This window comes from Labeo rohita, chromosome 1 (genome assembly GCF_022985175.1).
Source record: "Labeo rohita strain BAU-BD-2019 chromosome 1, IGBB_LRoh.1.0, whole genome shotgun sequence".
NCBI lineage: Eukaryota > Metazoa > Chordata > Actinopteri > Cypriniformes > Cyprinidae > Labeo > Labeo rohita.
This window is the reverse complement of record NC_066869.1, coordinates 35,284,258-35,301,752: the sequence shown is the minus strand read 5'-3', so window position 1 is coordinate 35,301,752 and position 17,495 is coordinate 35,284,258. Positions and strand designations below refer to the sequence as shown.

Sequence of the window (17,495 nt, the reverse complement as noted above, 5' to 3'; positions counted from 1 at the left end):
AGCAACACAAGTTACACAACACGCGGTCTCATTTTCCCGGCCCGACCGTCGCCGTCTCGAGCAAAAGCATTGTGACCCATCCATAATGATGTACTTTTACTCTACTATTGCTATGTATTCAAAACAAGCACATTTATATTCACTTACACACTACCTTCAAGCTCTTCTCAACACACAGTCCAATGTGAATTTACACAAAGAAACACAAACTATAGGTTTAGTGGTCTAACAAAAACCTTGATGTAATGATCATTTATTCTACTGAAAGCAAGATTCCTGATTTGTGGGCTAAAACACAATTGTTAGCTTTAAAATAAAAAAAAATGTTAAAAATGCACACATATGCAAAAATGACCAGTTTTTACATCAGTATCACACAATAACAACTCTAAATATAATCTTTTCCAATATAATCTCATTTTAATGTTGTAGGACTCTCTTTTGATATATACACACACACACACACACACAACTGTGTGAGTTTCTTTTTGTTTTGTTTTTCTGGAAAGAAACCAATACATTTATTCACCAAGAATGCATTACATTGCTGAAAAGAGACAGTAAAGATTTTACATTGTTACAAAAGATGTTCTGTTCTTTCCCTAAAAATATTAGGCAATTTATTTCAGTATTGATAATAATTAGAACTGCTTCTTGGGCACCAAATCAGCATATTAAAATGATTTCTGAAGGATCATGTGACACTGAAAACTGGAGTAATGGCTGCTGAAAATTTAGCTTTGTCATCACAGAAATAAAATACATTTTACAACTGTAATAATATTTCACAATATTACTGTTTTTACTGTATTTTTGATCAAACAAACACAGCCTTTGTTGCCAAATGGCTGCTAAAAAACAATTTTGTTTCATTCATTAAGATAAAGATACTTTATATAACCACTGTTTCTCAATAGTGCAAATATGAACATTTACATGTAGTAGTCAAAGTGCAAGAGAAAGGAAAACAAAGATGATTGACAGCTGTCAGTTGTCGTGGAGGTCTGGGTGTGGCCTCATTAAACAGAGAGAGAGGGAAATACAAGGAAAAGAGGGAGACGGAGAGAGAACGAGGCGATGACGGCAAGAGAAAACTACAACCAATAGGATACAGAGTGAGTGACAAGGCCACGTTCGCTACTGCGAAAATGGCAGTCGAGTCACAATGGAGAGAGAAAGAGAGCTAAAAACAGAATGATGCACAACTGCGTACAACTCCAATTTTAGAACCTTTGGAAAAAAAAAAGAGAGAGATGGATAGCTAATGTCTTACCTTTGCATATGCCCTGAAGTATATCAAACACACTCAGAGACACTTCTCTTTCAAACACCCATGCATTCAGCTTAAACTAATGCCCATCTGCTGCCATTGCTGTAGTCCAGCCTAATGACAAAGTTTTGTGTTCACAGGGCGAAAAACCAGACAGAAACGAAAAGGGGAGGGTAAAAACACTGGAAAAAAAAGATAAAAAGGGGGAAAGGGAAATTAAAAAGGCACAAAGGGGGAAGAAAAAAGAAAGTGTGACCACTGAGGAAGGCTCAACAACTCTAATTCAAGTTTAGAGCCCCCCTTTGCTGAGTTTTCCCCTCCTTTTCTTTTTTTTTTTTTTTTGGAGGCTCTTATTTTTTCTTGTCTGTTCCGTTTGAGTGGGGTCCAAGGGCCCCCCCTCTATCCCTCCATCCTAAAGTCAGATAGATTCAGAGACGCAACCTGTGTGTGCTGGAGTGTAAGGACAAATAGGATATTTGGGAGGGATTTTGGGAATGTTTTTGTCTCACTGTGCCATCTTTATGCTTTTCCACCCACCCACCTGTCTGTCAAAGAACTATAGATGGATGACCTGAAATATTATTAAAAACACTCGCGTGCATTCAAAAACATTATCAATCTCTTCTGTCTTTTAAAGATCTACCATTCTTCAAATCATCCTGTCGACCAGATCATGTGTGCGCATCTGTAGCCATATAGAAACAACAACACTAACAACTGTAGAGAATTGGATTTTAGTGTGTATGTGTAGCAATACGACCGTATGTTGTTCGGCTGACACATCACATACTTCAGACTTCAGACTGAAGAGAATTGGATTTGTGCAAGTGTGTGTGAGTGTGAGTCTGTGTGCTCAAATGAAATTAGTCACCGCTGTCTAAAGCTTTTTACTAGTGTATCACAAACACAATCACACTGAACACAAATTCCCTCATCCCCTATAGAGAGTGCATATAGCCATGACAAGATTGGAAATGTTAACAGATAAAAATATGTTTATTTTCCCTATGCATGCAATACTGTGTTTTAGTGACATTTTTTGGATTAAAATGACAATACATAATTAAAAATACCAAACAGAATTCTGAGATTTCAGATACATATAATATGGCCAAGTTAATAAGGGCCAGTGACAGTAATTGAAAATTAGTCAAATATCTGCTGATTTACATTTACGTATTTGACAATATTTTTATCCAAAGGAACTAATATCACATTCAAAATATACATTTTAAAGCACTATTCTCTACTGTTTGAGCTACGGGAACATGGCGTGGCCGACATTTAAGTCTATCAATATTATAAAATATATTAAACACTACAATTCAAATGTTTGGGTTTTTTTGTTAAACAAGGGAATGAATATTTGTACTCAACAAATATGCATTAAATTGATGAAAAAGCTCAGTAAAAGACATTTATGATGTTGTAATGTTACAAAAGACTTCTATTCTAAGTAGGGCTGCAAAATGATTAATCGTGATTAATCGCAATTAATCGCATTCAAAATAAAAGTTTATGTTTGCATACTATATGTGTGTGTGCTGTATATATAAATACACACACATGTATATATTAAGGAAAAATATGTTAGATTTATAAAAAAATATTTATATTTACATATAATATAAACTACATACAAGTATAAATATATGTACATATATTTTTTAAATATTTACATATATGTGTATTTATATATACATAATAAATATACACAGCACACACACATAAAGTATGTAAACATAAACTTATTTTAAATGCGATTAATCGCGATTAATCATTTTGCAGCTCTAATTTTAAGTAAATGCTGTTCTTTTGAACTTGCATCAAAAATCTGGAAAAAAAATAATTAGTTTTCAAAAAAACATTTGCCAGCACAACATTTTATAATAAAAAGAAATGATTCTTGAGCACCAAATCAACATATTAGAATGATTTCTGAAAGATTATGCGACACTGAATACTGGAGTAATAGCTGCTGAAAATTCAGCTTTGCATTAACAAAAATCATTTACATTTTAATATATATTAACAAGGAATAGTTCATTTAAATTGTAGTAATATTTCACAATATTACAGTTTTTGAGTAAATTTAATCAAATAAATTAGCCTTGGAAAGCATAAGAGACTTCTTTTAAAAATCAGAACTCTTATAGACTTAAATTTTATAGTGTAAATGATAAATATATGTGACCTTGGACCATAAAACCAGTCATAAGGGTCAATTTTTAAAATTGAGATTTATACATTATCTGAAAGCTGAATAAATAAGCTTTCCATTGATGTATATATTTGGCCAAGATACAACAAAAATCTGAAATCAAAATATTGAGAAAATCGAAGTTCTTAGCAATGCATATTACTAATTAAAAATTATTAGTTTTGATATATTTACAGTAGGAAATTTACAAAATATCCTTTATTTAATATCCTAATGATTTTTGGCATAAAAGAAAAATCGATAATTTTGACTCACACAATGTATTTTTGGCTATTGCTACAAATTTACCCATGCTACTTAAGACTGGTTTGTGGTGCAGGGTCACATATCATGATAACATATATTATGATTGGTCATCAATTATATTTGTGGGTCCTGAGACAAAATTATTAGAAAGGACACACTCTGACAATAGTCAAAAACAAAAAACAAACAAAAATGGTTGGGTTTTTCCTCAAGTCCATTCAATGCACAATATTTTTTGCTAAAATACCTTCACCTACTCTCCCACCTCACCCGAGCACCTTTTTTTGTCAAGCTCTACCACAGTTAACCCGGCAACGGAAACCTCTGGCTTCAAGACGTGTAAGTGCACAGGCAGACGGCAACCTCTCCAGCCACTTCCTCCCAGTTCCCCTCCCTTGTGTGACCCACATGTTCTGGAGTGCGGGGTCAAGCCCCAGAGATCAGAGACACAGAGGAGAAAAAGAGAGACAGAGAGCTGCCCCTTTTCTCCCTCCACCCCCTGTTTATCCCTCTGTACCCCTCCCCTCTCTCTCTTACTCTCACCCTCTCTCTCTCTCATCCTCCACTGAATCTCTCTCTGGGTAACAAAAGCAGGCCAGGGCAGGAGAAGGCCCCCTCTGCACATGAGTGTGAGAGGCATGACCGACAGAGCAGAAATACCAGCCCACAGACTCCTCCACAGCCACCATTCAAATAAGCAAGAGAGAGCAAGAGAAGGATGGATGGATGGAAGGAAAGAGGGAGAAAAGACACAATGAAACGCTCTGTATTTGAAGGGGAGAACTAGATAAAAAGAAAGAGAGAAGGAGAAAGAGTGGAAAATGAATAATAGGAACAGGAAGGAGTCTCCGAATGGAAATGAGGACAACACATTCAGGGAGGATTGAGGAAAAAAAGAGAAGAGAGGAAAGAAAGAAAGAAACAGAGAAGGAGAGAGAGAGAGGTTTACTGCTTTGCTGAGCTTTGCAGGTTAACCTAATGTGTAGATCTGGAGAGATTTGCAAAGACATTTTTATTCATCTATGATTAAAGTCTCTCTCTCCCTCGCTCACGTTCTCTGACAGGAGGTTTGTTATGTTTTGTTTGTTTTTTTCCTCCACATACACAGAAATATTCCCTCATTGCTTTTCCTCCATGTTCTCACACGCATGCAAATTAACTTTACTCACGTGAAGTCGGATTCATGTGCTCACGCACACACCTAGCCGTTTCGATCGGCACAGTAACTTTACAACAAATACATGAGGATGAGACATCAGATTCAGTGATTAGGATGCACATACAGCCAACTGCCTTGGGGATAAACATAAATCTGTGCTTACATTAACACAAATAGAAACCACAGGTGCTCTGCCTGCAAACCCTTTAGGCAGACCATCTAAACAAACTATCATCAAAAAAAAAAATAAATAAATTCTTGCAGGTAAACATACATCATGTTTTTGCACACAATATGATTCAGATGTTGTACAAGCACTGTCCATGAAATAAATAAAAATGTTAAAAATGAAATAAATAAAACAAGTAAATAAGTAGGGATGTAGCGTTTAATTCAAATTACGATGCAATACGATTCACATTTATGAGATTTGAGACAAATTATAAATGAAAAGGTGTTTGTTTATTATAACTTGAATAAAATGCTGCATATTTCTTTTGTAAAATTTAAATATGTCAAATAACAAAACTAAACTTTTTTGAAATTTTGAAACAAACCCCAAATCAAATTAGTAAATAACATAAACAAAAGAAATCTTTTTATATAAACAAACTAAGGCTTTGCCCTTGCTCTTTTCATTTAAAATTAGAGGCAACCACTGTATTTTAATCATGATCCAAACAAAGATGCTGCATGCATGCCCTGCGGTAAAGTGTCAGTTTTGGCAGATCTTCATAGAAAAAAAAAAACTAACTAACAAACAAGCACAAAAAACACCAAGATACCCAAATGCTTTGTTTTATAAGACTGAAAAAAAATCGTATATCTCATTTCCGCAACAGACCAACTCTATTAACTCCATAAAGTTTTTAGCACTTTATGAGCTAAGACCAAACAACATCCATAAAAACGCTTGTAAATATGAGGACATGGCAAAACAGCCTCTTGAGCATAAACAAAACACAGCACGTCTTTCAGCGCTGGTTTAGTTAAAAATTGTGTCTTTAGACAAAAAATGGCAGATACAAAACAGCTAAATTCTTATTCACTCCCACAAGACGCCAAAATGTTGCTATGGTTACAAATGCGGGAGTGACTGCTGTTCCATACATACATGGAATGATAATTTACAGGACTCACTCCCGCATTTAAATGCGGTTGTCATCTCTGAAACTTGCAGTGCGCACTTGGCCTCTCTGATAGCAGGTGCCGTTTATGGAACAGCAGCGATACAGCGTTTCCTTTGCCACCGCTTTAAACAAAGTAGTGCTGCACTTGTAGACATTATGTTAATATGCATATGACAGTCAGTTCCTCTCAGAGATACATTCATATAAACTCCTACCCCCAGCAGTATTGTGATTCATTTGAGACATATTATGCCCCTTTTTACAATATGTAAGTCTCAGGTGTCCCTAGAATGTGTTTCAGCTCAAAATACCCTACAGATAATTTATTATATCATTTTGAAAATACCTATTTTGAGTGGATGCAGAAACATGCCGTTTTCGTGCATGTCTCTTTAAATGCAAACCAGCTGTTGCTGCTCCCTGCCCCCTTTTCCAGAACAGGACTGTGCCTTTACAGTTAGTACGTCAGACACTCTGCTAAAAAACATCTGTTTGGTTTTGATTATCATGTCTATCGCTCTGAAATCGTATGTTTTAAACCATATTAATTTAAACTTCTGAGCACACACATCCGAAGCACGCGCACAGAAAGCGGCTGTCACACGGCATGAGTACTAAACTTCTCTTTCACGTCTTATTGCGCTTAAACTGTCAAATACACACAAGTTTATATTAAAAACACACGAGTTACAAAAACAAATGCTTATGTCTGTAAAGGTAAACAGCTGGGAAAGATTCACATGTTTATATTAGATCTGTGTGGCAGCAGCGTAATACAGTGGTTCCCAACCACATTCCTGGAGGCCCACCCAACACTGCACATTTTGCATCTCTCCTTTGTCTGACACACCCATTTCAGGTCTTGGAGTCTCTACTAATGATCTGATGATCTGAATCAGGTGTGTTTGATTAAGGTGACATGGAAAACATGCAATGTTGGGGGGCCTCCAGGAACGTGGTTGGGAACCACTGGCATAATATACAGTAAATAAATCAGCGAGTCCACTGCTCTCTTGTCTCCTCTGAGGCTGGGACACTAAACAGTGTTCTGTGCTAATCTGTGCAGCTAGCGACAGAGCAGTTAGCATGCTTTGCTTGAACTTTTGCCATTAGAACTGGTACACCATTGTCACTTGTGAAAACATGTGATGACACCGTTGGTGGAAACGTGCAGATTAAGGGCCGGTAATATTATAATAAGATCCCCTTCCTATGTCACGGGGGGGAGCAAAATCTGAGAGCCTTGTTTTTCACATGCTTGCAAACAAAAGCTTACCAAAACAAAGTTACTGGGTAGTCCTTTTTCACATTTTACGGGGTTGGTAGATGCACCAAGGACCCGGTTACAACACTTAAACGTGGAAAAAGTCAGATTTTCATAATATGTCTACATTAACGTCTCAACCGATTTGAAAAGTCACATATTTGTATCAATTTTTCAACCAGGTGCATTGTTACATCCCTAACTGTATGAAAAAGAGAAGCAGAAACATTCTAAGAAATACCTTTGTCTTCCATGGAACTCAGTCGTAACGAAGCACATGTCGTCATCAATTACTCACCCTCATGTTGTTCTATGATTGTATGACTTTTTGTGTGGAGTACAAAAGAAGACATTTTGAAGAATGTTAGTAACCAAACAGTTTTGATTACCAAAACTTACTCAAACACTCAAATTAATCCCAAAATATTGTAGTTTCCACAAAAGAAATAAAGCCATACAGGAATTGAACGATATGAGGATGAGTAAATAATGACAGTACTATCTCTTTAAAGATGCATTCATCATGTTTACATTTTATGGAAGCCTGTTTCCACCTAAAACATCTCATTTAAGTTGCAATTGGGATACAGTCACACTGTGAGATGAAAATGTGGATTTGTAATAATAATTCATTAGTGAGTGGACTTCTATAAGAACAACTACTATATATAAATATATAAACACATGGTTGGGTAAAATCCTTACCTGGTAAGGAGAGGTTGAGCTGGATGCTCTGATCTCCATCCTGTTTGGCCTGGCCCAGAATCATCCAGTTCTCCAGCCCATCTGAGTCTGAATCCAGATCCGCCACAAAAGGAGCTACAGATTCTGCAGATTCAGAAGAGCTGTCATCTGATTCAGAATCCAACACCACAATATCATCTGGGGAGGTTCTTCCTGCTTGAACGTATGGTGGATGTGGTTGCAACTTCCTGTTACAGCGTTTTGATGATTGACCTTTGTTAGCACAGACGCTCTCATCTTCTTCTGTGTTGTCTGACACCGTGATGGCATCTGTGCCAGAGTCAATCACAATAACATCTACAGGTGGAGCAGGAGGCAAGGAATTCTGCTGTGTTTGAGTCTGTGGTACTGATGACTGGACCTCTCTTGAGTCCTCACGGTCCTCCTGGATCTCAGCGCTGTAGTGCAGCTGGGAATAAAGCCGGAACTCCAGGTCACTGTCAGTGTCAGACAAACTCGAGTCCGCATCATCTCGGTACAGCTCGTCCTCATAGTCATCCCGCTCCTGATATCCTGAGAACATCTCAAGGAGAGCCCTAAACAGAGAGCAACCCATCCATCAACATGAGTCATCACTCAGTGGCCATAATGATTTTTTCAGTATATCACACTGTCAACATCTGCTCGGCTCCACAAATAAACAAAAAAATAAATCTGGTAACACCTTCTTTTATGATGTCCTTGTTATGCATATTACATGTACTTACTATAGTAATAGCAATAAATTCTGCATAATTACATGCAACTAACCCTAAACCAGGGGTGCCCAACCCTGTTACTGGAGATCGACTTTCCTGCAGAGTTTAGTTCCGACCCTAATCAAACCCACCTGTCTGTAATTATCAAGCACTCCTTGAGATCCTAATTATCTAGTTCAGGTGTGTTTGGTCAGGGTTGGGCTTAAACTTTCAGGAAGGTCGATCTCCAGGTGCTGTTTGAGCACCCCTGCCCTAAACTTAAATCCTCATCCTAACCCTAACCATTAGTAAGCACATGTAGTTAGTTCATTTCACTCAGTATATAAATGTATAACTACGCTTTAACAAGGACACTGTAAAATAAAATTTAACCATACATTTTTAGATTACTATTAATGCCTAATGTATTTTCAGAAACATCTGTATGCGCCAGACTAAGAATTATTTATTTTACAAAACAAAATCTAGCAACACTTTACAATAAGGTTCTATTTGTTAACATTGGTTAACTACATTAGCTAACAAATTAACAATAAAAAAAAAAACACTTTGAAAGCATTTATTAATCTTAATATTGATTCCAACATTTACTAGTACATTATTAAAATCAAAAGTCATATGTACCAATGTTATTTAATGGAACTTAGCTAGCATGGACTAACAATAAACAGTTGTATTTTTATTACTAATGTTATCAAAGATTAATAAATACTGTATCAAATGCATTGCTCACTGTTAATGTTACTTAACAGATTAAATATAGTTAACTAATGAAATTATTGTAAAGTGTTACCCAAAATCAAACAAGTTTAATTTATAAGAGTTTTAATTTGCTACAATAATAGGAAAATAAACAGCTAGAATTTTACTTCATGACAACCTCAGAAATATTTATAACTTTTGCAAAGCAGGACAGAACACGGAGCAATTTTCAGACTGTTCAGCAAATTTTTCCAATAGGATCGGAAATTAACGAACCACCACACCATCAAAATAAACAAAACTAAGCCATAAATTGGCAAAAAAAAAAAATGCCTCTGCACAAATAAACATCATATTACGGCTGTCACTATTAAAAAAATGTGAAAATGAAAGAAAAGTTTAAAATTCGCGAATTACATTTACATTCGTTCACTGCAGTCAGACTGCTTTTATGTAGCTTTGAGCCTTATAACCAATCAAACACATTTCTGTTGAATCTGGTAATGCATTGGCCAATGAGAAGCGCTGAGATTAGTCAGCGCTGAAAACACCGGAGCTGTTGATGAGTGTGCTCACTTGCAAATTCCCTCATAATAAACAACATTAGATTCAGATTCATTTGGACCAACAAATTTGTCTACCACACCAGAATGTGATGTGCCTAAAACGAAACAAAAACGTTTTATTTTGTTTTCTATATCGATATTAATAATCATTATTACAATATAAAGAGCAATCATCTACAATAATGATTTTTGTCATATTGCAGCCATATGAGCCCCTCTTTTTAAACAGTCTATTGTTACTGACAACAGTTTAAAATATTGTGTGTGTCTGGTATTCCCTTCATTATGGAGAACAAATGTACTGCTTATTGGATTTTGCCAACATTTCATTTGTCAGTCAATTATCTTATGTTATATATCATATGAGCCACTGAACAGCACATATTGTTGGATGTATAGGGCTCGACCGGAAAGAAACGATATTAATTTATGTCCATAAAGAGTCCTCATGGAAAACATGATCATTCACCCCACATGGTGCAACCCCATTCTGACCCCTACAACATTACAAACAGTCGATCAAACCTTTTATTCAAATGGAGCCAAAAGAGGACACTCTTTATTCATAACTCATAGCGCAATGACATGAACATAAAACACAGGTGGTGTTTAAGTTTTGGTTAAACTGTCAGTTTGTATCCTGAAGGATGGCAATTAGTCCAAATGTAAATAAAGATACATTGTACGTGTGGACTTTGTTTAAATGTAGCCTGTTTGACAGCAGCACGTAAGTCACAGCGAGATGTTTCTGGTCAAATCCATAAAAACATCCGAAGACTATGAACACAACATATTTAAAACATAAACAACACAGAACACAAGCTCTGGACACTATGCCAGCTGGCTAGCTTGAAATCTAAGAAATCCAGTAAAAACAAGAAACCTACAGTATTCACAATAATAAATATCTGTATAAAACCTATGAGTAAATAAAACCCTTGTACTGTAACAGCCTAAAAATCAATGAAGACCAATATTAGATATCATATATGTGATGAACATGTGTTAGCCTCAGTGCTATCAAGTGCTGCTCATTGACCCACGTGTGTTCACGTACACATGGACGCCGGCTGAGGACGTATTGCTAATAAACGTGCACGACAGTGTTTTAAAACATTCGTAACCTCAACTACACCATATGACATGTTTTATCGGGTATGGTACGAGACTGAATGAAAATCTGACCTGTTTATAAATTCCGATTTGCAACACGGGGACACCCGCTTCCGGACTCCACAGAAAAATTAAAGGTTGGCCAACTAGTCTTCATCCCTGGGAAAAAAGCGCTACAGTTAACACACACACAGACCGAAGTTTAGTGACTCTGAAACTGGGGGTTGTTTTAACTATTACCATGCTTGTTCACAGTGTGAATGGAAGAGGATTTGGGAATTTAGCAACCGCTCTTACTTGAATTTTCTGTTTGTATAAAGCCTCGATTTATTTTACAAGAAAAGCATTAAATATTGGTCTTTACACCTTGTTTATATAGATAGACTGTCATTTGGGAGAGGCTCCACTTAATTTCCTGATAAACAATGATAATGATGATAACAACAAAAGCAATAAAAAATAACAATAACAATAATAACAACAGTATTGCTTTGTTTTGCCATTGGTATAATGGTCAAATTTGTTAAAAATTGGCAAAAAAAACTTATTGACGGTAAAAACCCAACACACAATAATGATGATAAATAATGATAAATGGTAACATTGCCTCATGAATTGGCTGCAGCAATACATATATAAATAATACATTTATATAATAGTTGATATAAATGTATTTATATATTTATACAGTGCTTAACAAATGTATTAGACCACCACCACCCAATGTAAGGTTTGTGCCACAGTTTTTGGTAATTACCAAAATAATTTTTTATGTTTCTGTAATGGTTAATCCATTAGTATTGTAAGCTCTTTAGTCACAGTAGTGTTTCTAATGCTAAAATATAATTATTTTTCTTATCCATGCACTTTCGAGTTTATTGTTTTACAAGAAAGGCAGAAAAAATATATATCCAGATGCTCAATTACAGTCAATAACAACAGAGACTGTGGAAAAGTACACAAAAACAATGTGATCAAGATTGCAAGCTGTTATCAAGGCCAAAGTAGGCCATACAAAATATTTTATTTATTTATTTATGTATTTTTTTTTTTTTTTTTGGTTATTATGTGTGAATAAAGGAAATGTAGGTGTTTCAGTTTATTTTTTGCCCAATAAATGACACTAATATTTGTAGTTTTTGACAGATTCCTAAAATATTTGTTTTCTCTTTATCATGACAGATGGTCTAATAAATTTAAGTACATTCAGTGCTCAAAAACTTTGTAAACTGTATTTATTGACCGTAATTAGTCATCTAAATAAAGAAAATAAAGTGCTTTTTCTGCCTTTCTTGTAAAACAGTAAATTAGGAAATGAATGGATAAAAACAATATTTATATTTCAGCATTAGAAATACTACTTTTTACACATACTGGTAGATTAATCATTACAGAAACATAATATATATATATATTTAATCTAGTGTTATGTCATGTAAGTTTATGTTTAGGGGTAGGGGTGATAGAAAATACCACAAAGGATCATTTTTGACCTTATGGGGATTTTTTATTTTATTTATTTATTTATTTATTTTTGGTCCCCATGAGGCAACAAGCTTATAAATCATAAGTTTTTAAACATCTAAAAATGCAGAATGTTTTGTGTGAGGGGTAGGGTTACAGTAAGGAGATAGAAAATACAATTTGTACAGTATAAAAACCACTATGTCTACAGAGGGTCCCCATTAAACATGAAAACCCAACTTGTGTGTGTATACACACACTTTTTTATTTATTTTTGCAGCACATTATGAGGCAATGTTATTGTCAACATATATATTTATATTATATTTGTTACATAATTTAAAAGAATTTAATTTCTACCAAATAGTTATTCAACACATAAGCTGGCATTTCAAGATGTTGGCCTTTTATGAGATGTGAACTTCTTGCTATCTTTATTCCTGTAATAGAAATAACATGCAAAATGTTCTTTTATCGGTAGATATGTTTGGCCTCTTCAGAGGTCCACATTTACATATCTTAACAGGCAGCATATCTGTTAGAAACATATCTAAATATAAATCATATGTTCATATTTTTGCTTTCGTTCTTTCATTCTTTCTTTTCTTTCTTTCTTTCTTTCTTTCTTTCTTTCTTTCTTTCTTTCTATCTTTCTTTCTTTGTGAAATCACAGCCTACCTTTATCATCTTCAGAGTCTATGACATGAACAGAGCATACGACTGATGTGGGAATCATGGTGTGAATGCCATCTGATTCTGAAGACGTCTCCATGCGTGTCAGTGTCAGAAAAGGCCATCAAAGCAGTGGATTGTTTTCTTTCAAAAGGTTACATTTCCTAAATGAAGCCCAAAGCCCACCACATATGCCATATTTTAGGAGAACGCAGTAGAAATAGGGATTTCAGCTAGAGAACGGAATGCCTGGCTGCTCTACAGAAATTGCAGTATTGGACGTATTTGTTGATCGTTATTATTATTATTGTTTTAAAAGGAAAAAGGCAAGCGTTTGTTCGTCGGTTAATCTGCACAAATTCAAACCAGTCGGGTGTTGAAGATGGAGTCACCAGCGAGGATGCAGGCTTTCCCATTCCAATATCTGATTCCACATGGCTGTTCTGCATGAGAAAGATTTTCATTTGGGAAATGAAGCCAAATGGCCACCTTCACCAACCCCTGCATTTATATTGCTGATGTCTCCACAGCCTGCACCTTCAGTGTGTTATTCAAGTGTAACATTGACCCATACTGTGCTATGATCAATATTTGAGCATACAATTATCATGGCATTGAAAGTTATAAGTCTATTTGGGTGCTATATACAAACATAATAGCTTTATTACTGTGTAAGAATCAAGCTATAGATATCTGGTGGTTTTTTGATGAAAACAATCACAGCTCAAGAGTGCAGAAAAACAATCTTGAAGTACCATATGGTATACTAAATAACAGGTTAATATTAAATGTTAATAAAGTAGGTTGTCCTTTTTTCACGAGGTTTGCTCTTTCTGATCCTTGTGCAGATCCCGAGCCTTTGGTTCTGTCAATTTATTATACAGAGTGATGTCATTTGCCTGTTTGATTGTGTTCCCTTTTGAGGGTCCACTTAGAATATCAAGGCACAGTTTGACCCCAGCATGTCGCTACACGTCACACGATCTGGAACAAAACATTCAGTGAAGAAACCCATGTCCTCTTTGTGTGGTCTGGTGTTGTGCCAAGTGTTGACAGGTTTAGAACTGGCACTATTTCCTGCTGAGGCTTGGGGTTCACTTCTTCTGTAGACATTTTACACACTTGTTATCAGGTTAATACTGAAAACACATCATTATTATAAATCACTCAATTAGATAATTACCCATTTGATATAGATTTTGGCATAACACCAAACTTATCATATTGCTGAAGAAAAACTAAAGAAAAAAAAAATATTTTCAGCATTTTTCTCTTATACTGACAATCAAAGAGAGCACCTCTGCAAACATTATTAACACGTATTCATATTTTAATCCTCTTTTATCAAAGAAAAATAAAAAATAAGAAAAGAATCCCATCAATGTCATCTGCATTTTAAACTAACACTGGCTGTAAGGTCTCTCTTTAAATATATATACAAAAAAATGCATGTTAATATTGAATTGTTAAATAAGCCCAGATGGAAAATTATGGTTTCACAGATTTGACAGCATTCTTTGTGAGGTAGTTATTATAACCAAGCAAATTCTGCTATTTCTGTTCAGTTGTAGGTTTTATTTTTCATTGTAAGATATGTTCATTAATTAATACGGAAAGTTGCTTAACAAAATTATCCTAGTTTGCCGAAATGCTGTTACTGATGCTATACGTGGCATCATAAAAGGAGATCCCATTCAAAGATTTCGAAATATTTCTGTATTTGTTTTTGTTTGTTTGTTTGTTTGTTTGATGACAGTGCTGCCTTTTGTTTCCACAGTAGAAACACACATTTTAGTCCTACGGCATTTTTGAAAGAGATACTAAGGGCTAACAAGAAACACACAAAAGTGTGCTCCTGTCATAAACACTGAGAGTCAGATGATAGACAAACGGTCCGAATTTCTTCTGTTGCTTATGTTTTTAAAGGTCTGCTGATAAGACAATTTTGAATCATGTAGATTTGTCATATGTGAGTTTGCTTAAATATTGTAGGGGAAAAAACAAAACAAACCAATACAAAAAACATTCGTTTATTGCACTTCTATTCATAACAGCATTTACACATCAAATGAGTTGAGTAAAAAACGGAGGCGTCATTAATGTTGTTGATTTTCTCTGTGTATTTGTTTACTTTTTGTTTTAATTGTCCGCTTTGACTCTCGCGTCTCGGTCTGAAGCGATTATTTCCGCTTCCAGGAGGGCAACAGCCAAAATTCCCCCTTACCAAAAACTCTCCGCGCTTTAATTAGTTTATTAATTAAATTAAGAAGGAGACTGAAACACCACATTTTGTAATCCTATCACGTTACATTGACTGCATGGGTGAAGCAATGTTGCCAAAACAAATATCAACAGTCATGATGTATAAAAACCATTGCAATGTCACACAACAACCCTCTTTGAAACTTATTATTAGGTCTAAATAAATGTATTACTTAAATTAATAAAGAGCAATTCACTTCTAGTATAAATAAACTGTGCTTTACAAATTTACAATAGTAACCACTGTTTCTGCAAACTATTGCACTACAGTAAATCATAAACTATATGGGGCAACCTTCATACTGGCAAAAGAAAAGAAAAGAAAAGAAAAGAAAGATCTGACGTTGCCTTTTTCTTTTAATAGGTAGTAGTAGCTTTACCAGGTACAGCGGTTACAAAAACTGCAGTAGCAGCAATAATAATAATTAGAATAATAATAATAATGATTTAATTATAGGCCACATTAAACAGGCCTACAAGTACAAAATATACAGATTATATAAGCTATATGTAGCACGCTTAGTGATTTTATTTTATTATTGTAAAATAAGAGGCAGCGGAAAACGGCTTATTTTTATTGAGCTAATAAGTCTTCTTCTATTTTGTCGCACTTGCTGGCTTAAAAATTCTGCCTGTGGTTTGGCCATCGTATATAACAACAGAAGAAATTAATTCTGTTATTTTAAAGTCAACTATTAATTCCATGGATGGATGGAAAAAAGAAGCCCTGTGGTCCCAAGTGTTAAAAGAGGTGACAAGAAGGGAGAAGGGGGAAGAAAGAGTGGACGTTGGTGTAAGTTTATGTAGGACAAGTTTGGCCTTTGATCTTAGAGCGGAGAGTCGTGTGTAGCGATGCGGTTACATCGCCTCAGGTCACCGTGACAACAGCCACCTGCACAGTAACACAGGCGCTCATCTCTCGTCAGATGCTTCAGAAGCCCAAACTCACAGAGGGCAATTCAAACTCAGGGAGTAACGCTGCATGCGGAGCTCATCCCCAGAATACAGCCTCGCTTTAAAATTATTTTATTTATCGCAAATGAATACAGACTTTCCGTCATGCGCGAAAAGTATTGTAATTAAATCATTGACCTCTGGGCCAAAATTATCTGAAACAAGCCACGGGGCACTCCGTATTAAATTAATAAGGTCTAAAGCTTCATTCATTATTCTGCCTTTAGCCCTCCATCAATGGAACATGGCTTTATGAGGCGCGATTAAATGAGCTACATTTGTTGTTTTCTGAGTAGAGGTCAGAGAGTGCTGAACGGCGCGTCTATCGCATTGTTCAGCGCTCAATTGTGTCTGTGTCGCCCATGAACCTCGAGACCTCAAATCATCGCCTGTCATCATCCAACGCGTGCATTTACATGCATTGTTGGTGCCACGAAAAAAAAGCAAAAACATTTTGCAAAAGCATTGTTAGACTGAACAAGTGATGCTTTAAAAAAGCAAAAGCGATGCAACCAAAAAGCCTTAGCATTTATTTATTTATTTAGGTAGCACTTTTCCCTGTAGGATTAGATGTGCATTATATTTATGTTTAATGTTTATATTTATAACAGACTATTTATAATATATCCGAATTAACACTGGACTGTTTTTAAATAACATTAATTTTAAATAACACTAATAATAACTACAAAATGTAAAATTATTTTAGTGTTATTTGACTTTAATAAACCTAAAATTAGCCAGGTTACGATTCTTGCACATGCTTAAAATATATATAAAAAATAATAATAATAAAAAAAACTAAACTAAATATCATGTTTTTAACTGCATTTAACTTAGGCCTATCCCCTAAACCCCAAATCCCTTGTCAGCATGAGAGAGAGAGACAGAGACAGACGGAGCGAAAGTTATGTTTGAAAAGTGTTACCAATAAATTAATAGATATACGCCACTACGCAGACCCACTGCCCATATCTGAAGAGGGGAGCAGTTGTATGTGTGTGAGTGAGTGAGAGAGAGAGGAAGAAAG

The 17,495-nt window shown here is 35.4% G+C and overlaps 1 protein-coding gene across 1 annotated transcript in view; it reads right to left on the bottom strand.

Moving 5' to 3' along the window:
* Nucleotides 1-11,290, bottom strand: part of zcchc7 (zinc finger, CCHC domain containing 7) — a 66,809-nt gene extending 55,519 nt beyond the window's left edge. Inside the window, exons 1-2 of the mRNA XM_051107765.1 lie at nucleotides 11,186-11,290; nucleotides 7,996-8,570 (exon numbers count right to left, since the gene is read on the bottom strand). Coding sequence (XP_050963722.1) covers nucleotides 7,996-8,557 — 562 coding nt within the window. The 5' untranslated portion in view covers nucleotides 8,558-8,570; nucleotides 11,186-11,290. The remainder of the gene's footprint in view (nucleotides 1-7,995; nucleotides 8,571-11,185) is intronic.
* Nucleotides 11,291-17,495: the final 6,205 nt, after the last annotated feature.